The sequence below is a fragment of the Athalia rosae genome, chromosome 7 (assembly GCF_917208135.1).
Source record: "Athalia rosae chromosome 7, iyAthRosa1.1, whole genome shotgun sequence".
NCBI classification, from domain to species: Eukaryota; Metazoa; Arthropoda; class Insecta; order Hymenoptera; family Athaliidae; genus Athalia; species Athalia rosae.
This window is the reverse complement of record NC_064032.1, coordinates 1,646,210-1,662,068: the sequence shown is the minus strand read 5'-3', so window position 1 is coordinate 1,662,068 and position 15,859 is coordinate 1,646,210. Positions and strand designations below refer to the sequence as shown.

Here is a 15,859-nt window from a genome sequence, read left to right as displayed (position 1 = left end):
ATGTTCATTTGCACAGGTGAAGAAATCCTTGGACATGTCGATGATGGTCGCCAAAAGTTCACCGGAATTTCGACGTCCACCGACCGTTCAAAGGACCCACAAGGGAGGACTCGCCAAATACCTCGGGACCGTACCTCCGAACGGAAGGACGAACGACTGGGAAGTTCGCACCATGACTACGTCACCACCGCCTATGAAGAAGCTACCGGTTGCCGCGCCGAGAGCGGTGCACAATAATAATAACAACAATAATCCGAACAACCATAACAATAATAATAACAAGATAGAGAAGCTCCAGAATCCAGTGCCTAGTCTACCTACTTCCACCAACGTTCTGAATTCACTGCCAGCGGTTAAATTATCATCACTGAGACTACCGTCGGATGTTAGTCCCGATCCGAAACCCGATCCTCAGGGGACGGTAAAGACTTCCATAGACGGTGTGCAAATAGGTGTCGATTTTAGAGACAACGTATTCGCTAAACCAACCGTCAATGAAAATAATAATTTAACATCCACCATCGTACCGACAAGATCTCAAAACGAATTGCACCTGTCGAGGCTATCGCCTACCGTCGAATCGGCTGATCTTCAGAACAACGTTTCTACGAGGGCCGACGAAGAACCCGAACAACAATTGTCACCCATTTTGTCAGCTCCGACAACCATCAGATTTCCGGCGCAAGCACCGGGGAAAAATAGACCACAGACAACGGATACTGGCATCTGCAGGTGGGACCGATGCGATGCCAGATTTGAATCCAGCAGCGGTCTTCTCGAACATTTACAGGTCGGTTGAATCGGAAATAACGCGACAACGAGTCGTAACGAAAATGAATGATTCGTTATTTTTAATTTTTAATTGCAGGTCGCTCACATCAATACTCAGACGGGTGGCGATAATTTTATCTGTCATTGGCAAGGGTGTAAAGTACAAGGAAGAACGTCGTGCTCTCGTCGGTGGTTGGAGAGACACGTTTTGTCGCATGGTGGAAACAAACCGTTCAGATGTATCGTGGATGGATGCGGTAGCAGATTTAGCTCACAGGTATTGTTGCGCATTAAAAGTAATAAGGATGACGATATACAACATATCTCGTGGTGATGGTTATCGCGTATGACATGGCAGATGCCAAAATATCCCTCGCAAATTTTCATGGAAAAATATCGTGAAATTCAATACAACACTCGTTGAAATAATTTATTTTCGAATTATCGTTGACGCGATGGATATTTTGGACAAAAGTAACTGATGGAAACTTTTCCCAAAGAGGGAAAAGAAAAAAAAGAAAAATTAAGGAAAGGAAGAATGTAACTGTGTAATCAATACGCATATGGTATTCTGTGGATTACGTATTATCCGATGCTCAAATTTTATGATCTTTACCTATCCATGCGTAGTAATTAGTTATGAGCTGTAGGTGGGTAGTAGAAAATATTTGTGAGTTGACGAAGAATCCGTTGAATGTTCCTCCATGTATGTGCGAATTTATCTCAGAGTTACCATCCACAGTTTCCTTGACCTCCATGGCAAATGTTATAAAACTTCCACATTGATTGGGGGGAAAAAAGAAAAAAATAATTCTTAATCCCCTTACTGTCAACTAACCAAAATTTATGTCCTGCAAAATCGTTCAACTAAGATTGTGGAGAATTATTTAAATGTATCTTTTGAAAGTTTGTGCACAGAATTGGGTAATGTATTTTAATTTAGATGTCATTCATCCTCACGAGCCTTAAATTCCAATTAATTTATCTGCTCTTGGATATGGAATAGTTATGATCGCCCTTCATCCCTACTTCTGAAGAAGCTTCATCTTGTCTGTAAGGAAAAAATATAAAATCAGCGCAGGGCATTTTCCAGTGACAGCTGAACCGATTTATCTCGTCCAATAATATCCTAACGGATCAACCATAAACCTGTCGCAATATTTGATCTACCCGAAGAAAAAGATGTACATACATATCGATACGTTAGGCATTGAACAATTTTATTCGATGATCTCGCTTGAGAAAATTGTTCTTGTTTTCCAATTTCCCTGAATGTGGAATTCCCTTGAACGATATTGATGATGATGATGATATGATGATGATGGTGATGATGATGATGATGATGATGATGATGAATATATATATGCTGACCCAAAGTGAAAAAAAAAAAAAATGATTTCGAAATGTGGTTGCAGTCGTAGGTATACAGAGTAATCAGGCATCGTGGTTCTGTCGCCAAATTTTACATTGGACATCGTCATTTCAAAATTTATAACGGCGCTATCCCTGGAAGATGCCTGTGGATAATTTTCTAATCCGTTTTTCGATCGGCTTTTTACAGATTACATTGGAACGACATGTCAACGGTCACTTCAATCAACCCGAAACCAGCAGCAGCAGCAGTAGAAAAAGTTGTGAAACTGGTGGAAAATTGGTTAGAAGAAATGGCAAACGTCTCAGATACAGGCGACAGCCCTGGTCCGGTAAGTAACTCTAACATCGAACAGCGATCGACCGGTGATCTCACTTTATTCGTGTGATAATTTATTTTTTTTCGTCTCTTTTCCTACCCCCTCGCAGCGAGATTATTCGACTTTGTCGATACCGGTGTTATGGAAGGACTGCATCATCGGTTGTTAGAACTTGCCCGGACTCGTACGCAAGGCCGATTAGCGGAAACACCAGGCGATGCAATGGCGCTAACTAGTCAAGTGAGTGAAATCTTGCGGGAAACTGGAGCGTTGTTATATCTATTCATACATAAGAAAATCTTCCAACGTGCGCGCTTTCGTTTTTATTCTTCTAGGTCTTAGCTCGAAGGGTAGAAATGGATGGAAAGACTAAAGTGTTGTTAAGATGGTACCCACAAGACATGTGAGTTTAGTCAGCATTGCAAACAATGAACTCCCTTTGAATCGTTCAGTCCCGATATTGGTCATTTATTGATAACGTTTCCTTTCAGAGCGCCGGACGAATGGGTGCTAGAATCAGAGGTCCAGCCTACGAAACACGTGAGAATATGCAGTGTCGCAGCTACTTCTCCGGACGAAGTAAACAACGCTCTTTATCCAGCAATGAACGGTCGAATGCCCCCTCAGACTCGAATAAAACAACGCCGAAAACCGATTAAAAATTCGTGATACCAATAAATTGTTGCATGATGGTAAAACAAAAAGAAGAAGACGAAGAAAAGAAGAAAAATTGAAGTAAAAACAAAACGGAAGATAACGAATCTAATGGAGAAAAATTTGTCCCCTAGGTTGCGAGAATCTTATAAAAGCCACAGGCCTCGCACGGGGCTATCTTAACAGAGTTTTTTGCACTCCTGATGATTAGTTGGAGGCCGAATATAGAAAAAAAAAAACAAACAAAGCAAAAGACAGCGGACAACAATCCATAATGTGAGTTGAACAATGAGGTATAAGGTACTTTTAATTTATTTAGCTTAATCAATGATAAAAACACTAGAATAATTATTAATTTTAGTATGTTTATAATTTCTTATTGTTCACGACGCGATGATCGACTCCAGAAAAGCCGGGTCGACCAAAAGTGCCTCACCATGGATGTTTCCCTAACTTGTAAAATCTATTGAATAACGATTTTCAACTAATTAAGTATTATCTGTTAGTTAACCATTTAAGGAGGTGATCACTCTGGTGGCCTTACGAAAATCAATTAATATCTAAATCGGTCTTGGCATTTCTGGACTTGAGCTCGGAACAAACTTCTCAATGGCAACGTGAGTTCGAAAATTACATATTAAAAGGTAAGATATATTAAAAGAAAAAAACAAAAAAACAAAAAAAAAATAAAATAAAATGATTTTGTTAGAGCGACGTTAATCGTATGAACGCGGGTTGAGAAAATAATTTTGGGTTGGCCGGCGTTTAAGTACATCAATCGGGCTGAAATCCTGACGCATTAAAAATTATACCAACGAAATAATAAATGGGCGCGAATCGGTTATTAATCGCCAACGGCCGACTCGATCTCGAATGTTTTCTAGAAAAACACCGTATATGGACTTGAATTTGGATCACTCGTTCGATGGTTTATAGTTGAATGTATTTTCCGCGCGAAATTCATTTTTCCCTTTCGACGAGTGGTGTAGGTATAGTTGATAAATATTGTACATTAGAGAAAACTTGGAGAGAATCGAAATGATGATGATATAGATAAAGAATAAGACAAAAAAAAAAAAGGAAAAGAAAAGTAAAGGGGAGAATAATACACAACAGCTAAGAATCACTGCCAATATGTGTAATTAACAATCTTAGGCTTATTGATAATTAAAAGTTTAATTGTATGTATTCTGGTAGATCTATAGCCGTCTAGTTATATCTGCGTACACGCATGTTTTATTATTATTATTATTATTCACATTATCATCATTATTATTATCATCATCGTCATTATTATTATTATTATTATTATTCCTTTGAATGGCACTTGATCAATCATTCAATCAATCAATCGGTGTGACTAGTCTATGTAACGTCATTATTTACCTAATCGTTAGAGATTTCCTGCTCTTAAATATGAATTATTCAACCTAATCGTATTGAAACTTAGCGATGGATGGAGAACGGAAATAAATCTACCTCCGTCGTTTTTAATCTTTCCATATTAATGTGCAAATTATCGGAGAATGAAAAAAAAAAAAACGAAGAAAAAGAATTAGACTAAATTTGAGTCTTTTCATTCAATGGAATACGATCGATTCAATCTCAATCATCCTTCCCCGTAATGGCAGGTTTCGTGAATTAATATAAATGAATATTTGAATTTGTCAAATAATATTATATGAATAATTATATAAAATGTGCCGTGCGTGTAAACGTGGATAGAACAGACCTGTATATAGTTAGATGAATTATTTGAAACCCTCGACGTGACGCCTGGGATCATAGATTAGCGTACCTTAATTCTTAATCCTTAAGTATACTAAAAACTATAAAATGGAGAAATCGACTGCCACTTATCAAATAATTTCACTGCCAAAATCACTGCCAGCTGTCATGCTTTTTTATTGGCAGCCAGAGCTGAAATTTTTTATACAAAAAACGAAAAAAAAAAAACAAAAAAACGAAAAAGAAACCTAAATGCGATTCGAATTCGCGTTAATATTCGTGACTTTATTTAAAGAATAAACAAAGAAGAATAAAACGTTATAATAATTATTATAATCACAACAGTAAAAACTATCTTGTTCAAAATGTTTTTGAGATCCAAATTACAAGAAAGAAATTCATTAAAAAAAAATTGACACTGCCGAAATAAAATGTCAGTCGTCTGAATTCCATCTTGACGAAACATTTGTACAGTCAAACGTTCCATTTCATATTTATATTGTTTTTTTTTTATTACTTTTTTCTGTTCAGGCACTCCTCAGTTTGTTTTATTTTTAATAATGTGTATCATTTTTCTTCGCGCTATACTGTCTTCTAGTGCCATAACGTTCAATCTCGTATTTATTGCATCGATCATATATATTATTTTTTTTTTTTTTTCTATCATAATTGAAAATTGATGACTCGAGAAGTCTGCACGGAATCATGTGATTAGGATTTCATATCTTCTTTGATCATCGATTGAATATTTTTTTTTTCGTGGTGTGACCGTGCCATTGCTACTACGTATCCTGTGTTTGATTTTTTTTCTATTGAATACGTCAACCTGTCGCAGAATTTGGAAAAACCCAAAGTGAATTATTTTGCTTTTTTCAAATCGCCGTAACTTGCGATTAAATTTGAATTTTTTTCTATTATTCTCGATACTAAAATATTATCATAAAAATCTTACGAATATTAAACGCAGAGTACGCAGTCAGCGACGGGATTCATCGAGTCACACTTGATCTCGAAAAAATAAAAAACAAAAAGTACATGTAAATGAATAAATGAAAAATAATAAGAAGAAACTCATGGCAAAAATTTCACCGAATGTTTGAACAAGGATTTTCTATGTAACCGTTGATCATTATTCGGATTGATCATTATACCTACTACGTCAGGTAGGGTAAGATTATTCTTGTTCAATCATTTAATATGATATGGTAATATTGGACTGGATCTTAATGATGAAAATCAGATTGAAAAAATTTGTGAGAATCAGGCACCCGATCATAGACTGAGATCGTTAAGTAAATTTAAAGAAATATTATTATTGTTTTCTTTGTGATTAATAAGGAAAAGGGCCATTTTCCGATCGAGTCGTAAACTCCCACCTAGGATAATAGAGCTTAAGGTTCCATTTATCATTTCGCATCATATTCACGATTCACACTAGAAAGAAAAAATTAAAAATAAATTATGATATCGTAGTAATTTGCAACGTATATCTCTCTCTAAATATATCTCGTCACAATACTCGATTTGTTCGACAAATTAGTTTTTTTTTTTCAATTTGTTTTTGTTCTGAATTCATATTCGATAGAACAAAAAAGAAAAAAAATACCTACTTTTCTTTGATTTTGAAAAAATTTGAAAATCAAGTGTATTTGAATAGTGGTCCAATTTTCATAAAACAAAGGTAAAAAGAAAAAACTTCATGGCATAAAAAATAATAATAATAATAATAATAAACAAAGTATGGTACAAATTATGTTAGTTATTGTCGAGAAAGAAGAAAAAAAATTAAATTAATGTGAAAAAGGAAAGAAAGAAAATAATGACTTGGCTCGGTCGGTGATGACTCCTTGTAAATGAATAATAACAAGAAAGAAAAAATACGAAAGAAAAAATGATTAAATATATACATATGGCTGAATCTAATAGTAATACTAACAATAATAATAATAATAATAATTATGTTTATAAATCGTAATTAGGAAAATATGCTGTATAAAATCAGAGTGCGACTGTGTTGTTGTCGATTAATAATTTCTCATTCTCTCGATATCGCAGGGCTTTGTTATGAAAAAATAAAATAAAAATGAAATAAATGTTCTCCACGTCTTGACATGATTGGTGGGAGTAGTATCACATCTTGGTAATATTATTGATTTTTGAAAAACGATACCTCTAATAATATGAAATCACAGAGTTGGAATTCACCAAAATCAATTTCAACGCCGAAATTTCCTGTCACTTAATTTACAATATCATCTCTTTCTTTCTCTCTCTCCCCCTTTCTCTCTCTTTATATATAATCTTGCTACGAAATGTAAATGTTTAGTAGATCATAAAATATTAATTACACATGCAATTTACTGTGTTATCACGATAAATTTTTTTTTTCTTAGCCCCGTTTCAAGACCAATCAAATCATTCGTTCTAAAAATAAGTTAACTCATCGCGAAAACATTTAAGTAAAAGGGATTAGAGAAAATGAAAGAAAAAAAAAAAACTGAAAATTTTGTTAATTATAACTAAAGTTGGATTTGAATGGGTAAGAAATATTCTGCAGACAAAGTGTTAAGATATTCCAATATCATGAAATCACAATTTAATTTAATTTAATAAATATTTTATTTCATTTTATTTCATAACTTATCTAGACTATAATAACATGATCAGTTTTACATCTTTTTATAACGAGGAAAACAAACGTAGAAGAGTAAATTCATGACAGTAGAGTTTATTTGTGAAAAATTTTACAATTATATTTACGTTCGTTTCGTACAGCTACATCATTTATTTCCTTCTGACAGCCGGTACGAAATCAAGACGAAATTTGTGATTATCCAGTCGATAAATGAATATAAATTAAATACAAAGTACATACATTATACCCTATACTACGGCACGTATTGAGCAATTTAATTTTGCGCGATTAGCGAGGAAAAAAATGTTGAAGTAAAAGAAGATTGAAACCGTTGTATTCACTTAACTTTTAGACAGCTGTAAATAAAGATACTAAAATTAAACAATATTAAGGGAGAAAAAATAATAAAATACTTAAAGGTCTTCGTCAAAGTAAGAAAGAAAAAAACAACTTAAATTTAATGAAATTAAACAAAATAAAGGAAACTATTGTATACTGTTTCGGTATTTTTGCAAAAATAAATTAAAATGAAGTAAAAAAAAAACAAACAAGATCGAGAATGAAAAAACAAAAAGAAATGAATGAATAAAAATAAGTCTCGGTAAAATTATTATTATTATTATTAATATTATGAAAAAGTCAGATGCGTGAGGTTATAGTATTTATAATGATAAATATTGAGTGTGAAGGTTTGAAAGAAAAGGACAAGAGAAAAAAATAAAATAAAATACATAATTACCTAAATTAGTCGTGGCGTGATAAATCCGATTTTTCTAATAACCATCACCAGCCTCATTGGCGCATAGTTGTCGCATAATTTTTTTTTTAACGAGCATTAATTGTCTTGTTATTTCGAGAGAGGAAAAAATGCAACAATAAGAGACACGAAATAATTATCGTTATTACTATTGACATTTGACGCTGGTAAAATCAAAAGTGATTATTCAGCTTAACGATGATAGAAAAAGTGTGCGTAGAAAATAATGAAAGAACGTAAGGGGAAAGAAAATCTTCTCAAGGATTGATGAATGATATGTGTTACTCGCAAGAATATTTGAAAAAAAATTGAAGCTTACTAGTTTTCGGATGAAAAGTTTTTTAAAGGGTGCCCGGGTTATGTCGACGTGTGTCTCTGTTTGTGTAAAGATAAATTAGAAGAAAAGAAAAGGAAAAGAAACAACCTATGATAGCTGATGAATGAAAGAAAAAAAATGTATAAAAGATCACGAGGTCGGATACATATATTAATATTATTATTGTAATAACGGGTATGTTCGGATTGTGTTCATACGACGAAATAGATGATAAACTGAAATTGATTATTAATTATTATCGATCGTCGATGGATGAATTATTAATTTTATTAATATTATTATTATTATTATTATTATTATCACTATTAATAATATATATAAGCGTTCATTCGAATGAAGGGAAAAATAAAAAGGAAAAAACCAGAAAAATGAAAAGAAATAATAATAATAATATGAAGACTCGTACGTGTTTCTCTCTTGTATAATTGAATTTCATCATCATCCCATTATAGTGTGTAGATAGAATTCGGCATTCTATACAAGCTATACCTACGTTATCTCACGTATTCGTAGTTACATTACACAGGCAAAAAAAAAACATTCACATTACATTTATGTATACATTACACGATATTATCATTGGTGTTCGTTTATTATAAAATTCTATAAAATATGTACGTAAATGATTATACAATGATGAAGGGAAAAGAGAAAAAGGAAGTGGGAAAACGAAAGAAAGCAAAAAAAATATGCTCAGGTAGTTTGTTTGATTAAATTTATTTGCAAATTTGCAGCGACACTCTAGACGACAATCACCCTCATTATAAAATTATTCTAGACGAATCGTCCGGTAATTCATATCTTTTCTTCATTGTACAACCAAGAATTAGCGGTATCTACAGATATAATCTTTTCTAGAATGAAACGTTGATATATTAATTGAGGAAAACAATTCATTTGAATCAATCTCTTCTCCTTGGGTTTTTTTATTTATTCTTAACGATCGATATTATTCCAATTCGCTCGATTTTGATTAAACTCTTGATAGACTTTTCGTTCTCAAAAGAAGAAAAAATGAATAAACAAATAAAACATAAATGAAAAAAAAACATGAAAGGAAATTATGAAAGCTCTGAAGCCAAAATCATATCGATTCAAGTAACATATTTACACAATGATAAAATCGAAATGTTTTGTCGAAATAAATTAGTTAATTATTTCATTATATGCTTGCCGGAGTTACTATACTGAACATGGAAATATTTCTCACCACAAAGAAAGGTTTAACCGCAATGACCAGGAGGGGTCTCACTGGATAATTCCTAAAAATAACGTAGATTGAATGACGATGAGAATATTTTTCATCCCTTCGTATCAATAAGATTTAACTTTATTCGTGTAATGTCATCCAAAAACATCGATCCTTTTACGACTGGATAAAATTTTGTTGAGTTATATGTCTATTAGACGAATCGACGAAGAAATGAATGAAAAAAAAAAACATGAAACGTATAAAATTAATTTCAGAAACGGTGATCATCGCCTGAACATTTTTATTATTGAAACCCGTAAACACGTAACGCGAAAAATAAAAATATTTTGTTACTGATCTTCTTACTATGTAATATGTAAGGGAAAAAGACACCACATAGCTGTTACAATCCATACCCTAATCTAAAACTGCGATAAGAAGTGATACGGATCTGCGTATTATATGGAATATGAGTACGATTGAGACACACACTCGATCGCGTTATGTCACACTCATGGATTTTCGTTTCATTACTAAATTGTGTTTCGACTTTCATAGATTATTTCTCATTATCAGCATTATTATCCGATGTAGTTTTTATTTTATGAATAAGTATTAAGGTTGTCACAAGCATTATCATTATATTATGATTATGATTATTATTACTATCGATACGCAAATTTTAGTCGTATAATTTTTCGTTTCTATTATTTAAAATTTAGAAGAAAAAGGAATTTTTTTTCAGATTATGACATCAATTTACAACGTTTTGCGGTTGAGAGCCTGTCTTATTTCGTTGTAAAGGCAATCTAACTACCTCAGTTCATATTTTAGAGTGAATAATTTTTGCCGTTATATACCTACATATATATGCAATATATATGTGCACATATTAAATACAAACATGAAATATGATACGATTATAAAATTTTTTTCTATAAATTAAATGAGATTCCTTCCCTTGTGATATCTTGTGTTCGTTTGGGCTTTAGGCGAATGACGCTGCTTCTGATCGATCCATCAACCGTCTTCGAGCACTCTGGCAACAGATCTAAACGGCTTAATGGACCAACGAAACTTTGGTCGGAGTGACGCACCCTGACTTCACTTTGGTGTAATCATCAAAACACTCACTCAACAATATCAGGGAAGACGCACCCTGAAAACACTTGCGATTGGGTGGGATTATCAGAAAGTTTATTCAATTCTATTGAGAATAACGCAACCCTGATCGTTTTTATTTTGAGTCTGTAGAAGATGACACACCCTGGGAATTTTTTAATGGACGCGTTCTGGAATGACGCACCCTGGAAATTTTTATTTGCCAAGTCGGTGGGTGATCACGCACTCTACAAACTCTTCATTCCGACTCTTGTAAGATGATGCACCCTGAATACGCTTGAATTTAACTATCGTAAAAATGACGCACCCTGAACATTTTCGAATACGAATATTATAGAATGACGCACCCTGAAAATTTCTGATGGTGGGAATCTGATGGTCTGCCAAACTTTACCACTTTTGGATTAAAAATGAAGTTCGCGAGAACTCCGCCACATAGCGCTAGCTGTACGGTACGTCACCGAACTTTACCACCTCTGGAATTTGAGAATTTATTTCGCAATAATTCCGCCACATGGCGCTAGCTGTAATGTAGTCAAAATGAAGCGCGTGCAGGGTGCGTCATTTTTTTCGAAGTCAAAATAAAGCGCGTGCAGGGTGCGTCATTTTTTCGAAGTCAAAATAAAGCGTGTGCAGGGTGCGTCATTTTTTCGAAGTCAAAATAAAGCGTGTGCAGGGTGCGTCATTTTTTTCGAAGTCAAAATAAAGCGCGTGCACGGTGCGTCAATTTTTTCGAAGTCAAAATAAAGCGCGTGCAGGGTGCGTCATTTTTTTTTAAGTCAAAATAAAGCGCAATCAGGGTGCGTCATTTTTTTCAGAGTCAAAATAAAGCGCGTGCAGGGTGCGTCATTTTTTTCGAAGTCAAATTAAAGCGCGTGCAGAGTGCGTCATTTTTTTCGAAGTCAAAATAAAGCGCGTGCAGGGTGCGTCATTTTTTTCGAAGTCAAAATAAAGCGCATTCAGGGTGCGTCATTTTTTTCAGAGTCAAAATAAAGCGCGTGCAGGGTGCGTCATTTTTTTCGAAGTCAAATTAAAGCGCGTGCAGGGTGCGTCATTTTTTTCGAAGTCAAAATAAAGCGCGTGCAGGGTGCGTCATTTTTTTTTAAGTCAAAATAAAGCGCGTGCAGGGTGCATCATTCTTTCTGAAGTCGAAATATAGCGTAAGAAGGGTCCATCATTTTTCTTGAGGTCAAAATAAAGCGTATTCGGAGTGCATCATTTTCATGAGAGTCAGAATGAAGAGTCCTCAGGGTGCGTCAACACGCGCAGATCTTGTTCATAATCATCATGGTCCGTCATTCTGCAGGGGCGGGTGATGTTCATGATAACTCATCACTCAATAACTCCACGGTTCAGTTGTATTCCAATGAATGATTCTTCTGTCTTTTGTTACAGATGGATAACCGGCAGCTGCAAAGAAACTCCTCTTCGCATTCAGGAGACAAGACTTAGCGGAGCATCTGTATGACTTCTCGTTAGTGTACCAAACAAAAATCAATACATTATTCATGATGTAGATCGAGATTATGTACTTTTCGAATCAATGAGAACGATCATTCGATAGGAAACCTCTATGAATTTATATTGTAAAACAATTCTTGTAAAAGAGTACTCTTCTATCTCAATAAATTGATATTATTTTCAATGATCTGTCGGAATTTATTAATGATCCATCACCAAAAAGCCCTCCGAAAGTCATAGTCTAATTGACGTTGAATGCCACTTGGTAACGTGTTCATCATACTTTATAGGAATGAGATTTGTTAGACAGGATGAAATTCATGCACCTGATCAAGCACTAGGTTCTGGAATACCTCCTCGGTCTTTCTGTTCTCCTGATACCCAGAAGATTTTTCAGCTGAAATTTTAAATTCCGAAATACCTCCTTGGTTTTTCTGTTCTCCTGATACCCAGAAAATTTTTCAGCTGAAATTTTGAATTCCGAAATACCTCCTTGGTTTTTCTGTTCTCCTGATACCCAGAAAATTTTTCAGCTGAAATTTGAAATTCCGAAATACCTCCTCGGTTTTCCTGTTCTCCTGATACCCAGAAAATTTTTCAGCTGAAATTTTGAATTCCGAAATACCTCCTTGGTTTTTCTGTTCTCCTGATACCCAGAAAATTTTTCAGCTGAAATTTGAAATTCCGAAATACCTCCTCGGTTTTCCTGTTCTCCTGATACCCAGAAAATTTTTCAGCTGAAATTTTAAATTCCGAAATACCTCCTTGGTTTTTCTGTTCTCCTGATACCCAGAAAATTTTTCAGCTGAAATTTTGAATTCCAAAATACCTCCTTGGTTTTTCTGTTCTCCTGATACCCAGAAAATTTTTCAGCTGAAATTTTAAATTCCGAAATACCTCCTTGGTTTTTCTGTTCTCCTGATACCCAGAAAATTTTTCAGCTGAAATTTTGAATTCCGAAATACCTCCTTGGTTTTTCTGTTCTCCTGATACCCAAAAAATTTTTCAGCTGAAATTTAAAATTCCGAAATACCTCTTTGGTTTTTCTGTTCTCCTGATACCCAGAAAATTTTTCAGCTGAAATTTTGAATTCCGAAATACCTCCTTGGTTTTTCTGTTCTCCTGATACCCAAAAAATTTTTCAGCTGAAATTTAAAATTCCGAAATACCTCTTTGGTTTTTCTGTTCTCCTGATACCCAGAAAATTTTTCAGCTGAAATTTTAAATTCCGAAATACCTCCTTGGTTTTTCTGTTCTCCTGATACCCAGAAAATTTTTTCGCCTAAATTATAAACTGCGAAAACGCTGTTCTAAAGCTAGAAATTATTCTTTTCCCCTTTTGTCTACGATTTATTGAATAAATAAATACATAGGCAGGCATATAGTTAGTTCTGCAGAGAATCAGTCGCTCTCTCTATCAGACTAGGAATAATCATGAAGGATTGAATGCATGCACATGATGAGGCACCAAGTTTCGGACCACCTCCTCGGGTTTCCTGTTCTCCTGATACAAATCTCCACTTTTCGGCAAACTTTCAATTTTCAGGGCCGGCAATCTAGAGCTCTGCATTATCACTTCCGGTTTAAAGCATGATTGAACGATCAGAGACACAGGCATGCATGCAGTCAGTCATGCAATGCATCAGTTGCTCTCTCTTTCATACTAGGAATGAATAAACAGGGTGGAACAAATGCACATGATGAGGCACCAGGTCTTGGAATACCTCCTCGGTTTTCTTGTTCTCCTGATACCCAGAAAATTTTTCAGCCGAAAATTTAAATTCCGAAATACCTCCTTGGTTTTTCTGTTCTCCTGATACCCAGAAAATTTTTTCGCCTAATCTATAAACTGCGGAAACGCTGTTCTAAAGCTAGAAATTATTCTTTTCCCCTTTTGTCTACGATTTATTGAATAAATAAATACATAGGCAGGCATATAGTTAGTTCTGCAAAGAATCAGTCGCTCTCTCTATCAGACTAGGAATAATCATGAAGGATTGAATGCATGCACATGATGAGGCACCAAGTTTCGGACCACCTCCTCGGGTTTCCTGTTCTCCTGATACAAATCTCCACTTTTCGGCAAACTTTCAATTTTCAGGGCCGGCAATCTAGAGCTCTGCATAATCACTTCCGGTTTAAAGCATGATTGAACGATCAGAGACACAGGCATGCATGCAGTCAGTCATGCAATGCATCAGTTGCTCTCTCTTTCATACTAGGAATGAATAAACAGGGTGGAACAAATGCACATGATGAGGCACCAGGTCTTGGAATACCTCCTCGGTTTTCCTGTTCTCCTGATACCCAGAAAATTTTTCAGCCGAAAATTTAAATTCCGAAATACCTCCTTGGTTTTTCTGTTCTCCTGATACCCAGAAAATTTTTCAGCCGAAAATTTAAATTCCGAAATACCTCCTTGGTTTTTCTGTTCTCCTGATACCCGGAAAATTTTTTCGCCTAAATTATAAACTGCGGAAACGCTGTTCTAAAGCTAGAAATTATTCTTTTCCCCTTTTGTCTACGATTTATTGAATAAATAAATACATAGGCAGGCATATAGTTAGTTCTGCAAAGAATCAGTCGCTCTCTCTATCAGACTAGGAATAATCATGAAGGATTGAATGCATGCACATGATGAGGCACCAAGTTTCGGACCACCTCCTCGGGTTTCCTGTTCTCCTGATACAAATCTCCACTTTTCGGCAAACTTTCAATTTTCAGGGCCGGCAATCTAGAGCTCTGCATTATCACTTCCGGTTTAAAGCATGATTGAACGATCAGAGACACAGGCATGCATGCAGTCAGTCATGCAATGCATCAGTTGCTCTCTCTTTCATACTAGGAATGAATAAACAGGGTGGAACAAATGCACATGATGAGGCACCAGGTCTTGGAATACCTCCTCGGTTTTCCTGTTCTCCTGATACCCAGAAAATTTTTCAGCCGAAAATTTAAATTCCGAAATACCTCCTTGGTTTTTCTGTTCTCCTGATACCCAGAAAATTTTTTCGCCTAAATTATAAACTGCGGAAACGCTGTTCTAAAGCTAGAAATTATTCTTTTCCCCTTTTGTCTACGATTTATTGAATAAATAAATACATAGGCAGGCATATAGTTAGTTCTGCAAAGAATCAGTCGCTCTCTCTATCAGACTAGGAATAATCATGAAGGATCGAATGCATGCACATGATGAGGCACCAAGTTTCGGACCACCTCCTCGGGTTTCCTGTTCTCCTGATACAAATCTCCACTTTTCGGCAAACTTTCAATTTTCAGGGCCGGCAATCTAGAGCTCTGCATTATCACTTCCGGTTTAAAGCATGATTGAACGATCAGAGACACAGGCATGCATGCAGTCAGTCATGCAATGCATCAGTTGCTCTCTCTTTCATACGTTATAGGAGTAGGATTGAATACACATGCAAGCATATGATGTGTTGATGATTCGGGGAATGAGGTTCGGAGGGTTCAGATGGATAATAAATTAAGTCTTGTGTGTTCGTAATAG

The 15,859-nt window shown here is 35.1% G+C and overlaps 1 protein-coding gene across 11 annotated transcripts in view; it reads left to right on the top strand.

The window, feature by feature from the left end:
* LOC105683579 (homeobox protein 10) overlaps window positions 1–12,535 on the top strand; it is a 59,283-nt gene extending 46,748 nt beyond the window's left edge. For 2 of the 11 annotated variants that reach the window (XM_048657786.1, XM_048657788.1), the window contains 6 exons: window positions 17–790; window positions 869–1,048; window positions 2,333–2,474; window positions 2,572–2,702; window positions 2,798–2,865; window positions 2,954–10,688. In XM_048657786.1, coding sequence (XP_048513743.1) covers window positions 17–790; window positions 869–1,048; window positions 2,333–2,474; window positions 2,572–2,702; window positions 2,798–2,865; window positions 2,954–3,131 — 1,473 coding nt within the window. In that variant the 3' untranslated portion in view covers window positions 3,132–10,688. Of the gene's footprint in view, window positions 1–16; window positions 791–868; window positions 1,049–2,332; window positions 2,475–2,571; window positions 2,703–2,797; window positions 2,866–2,953; window positions 10,689–10,757; window positions 10,945–11,019; window positions 11,340–12,282 lie in introns of those variants that run through there. The other 9 variants (XR_007279204.1, XR_007279202.1, XR_007279208.1 and 6 more) reach the window with 9 other exon arrangements.
* Window positions 12,536–15,859: the final 3,324 nt, after the last annotated feature.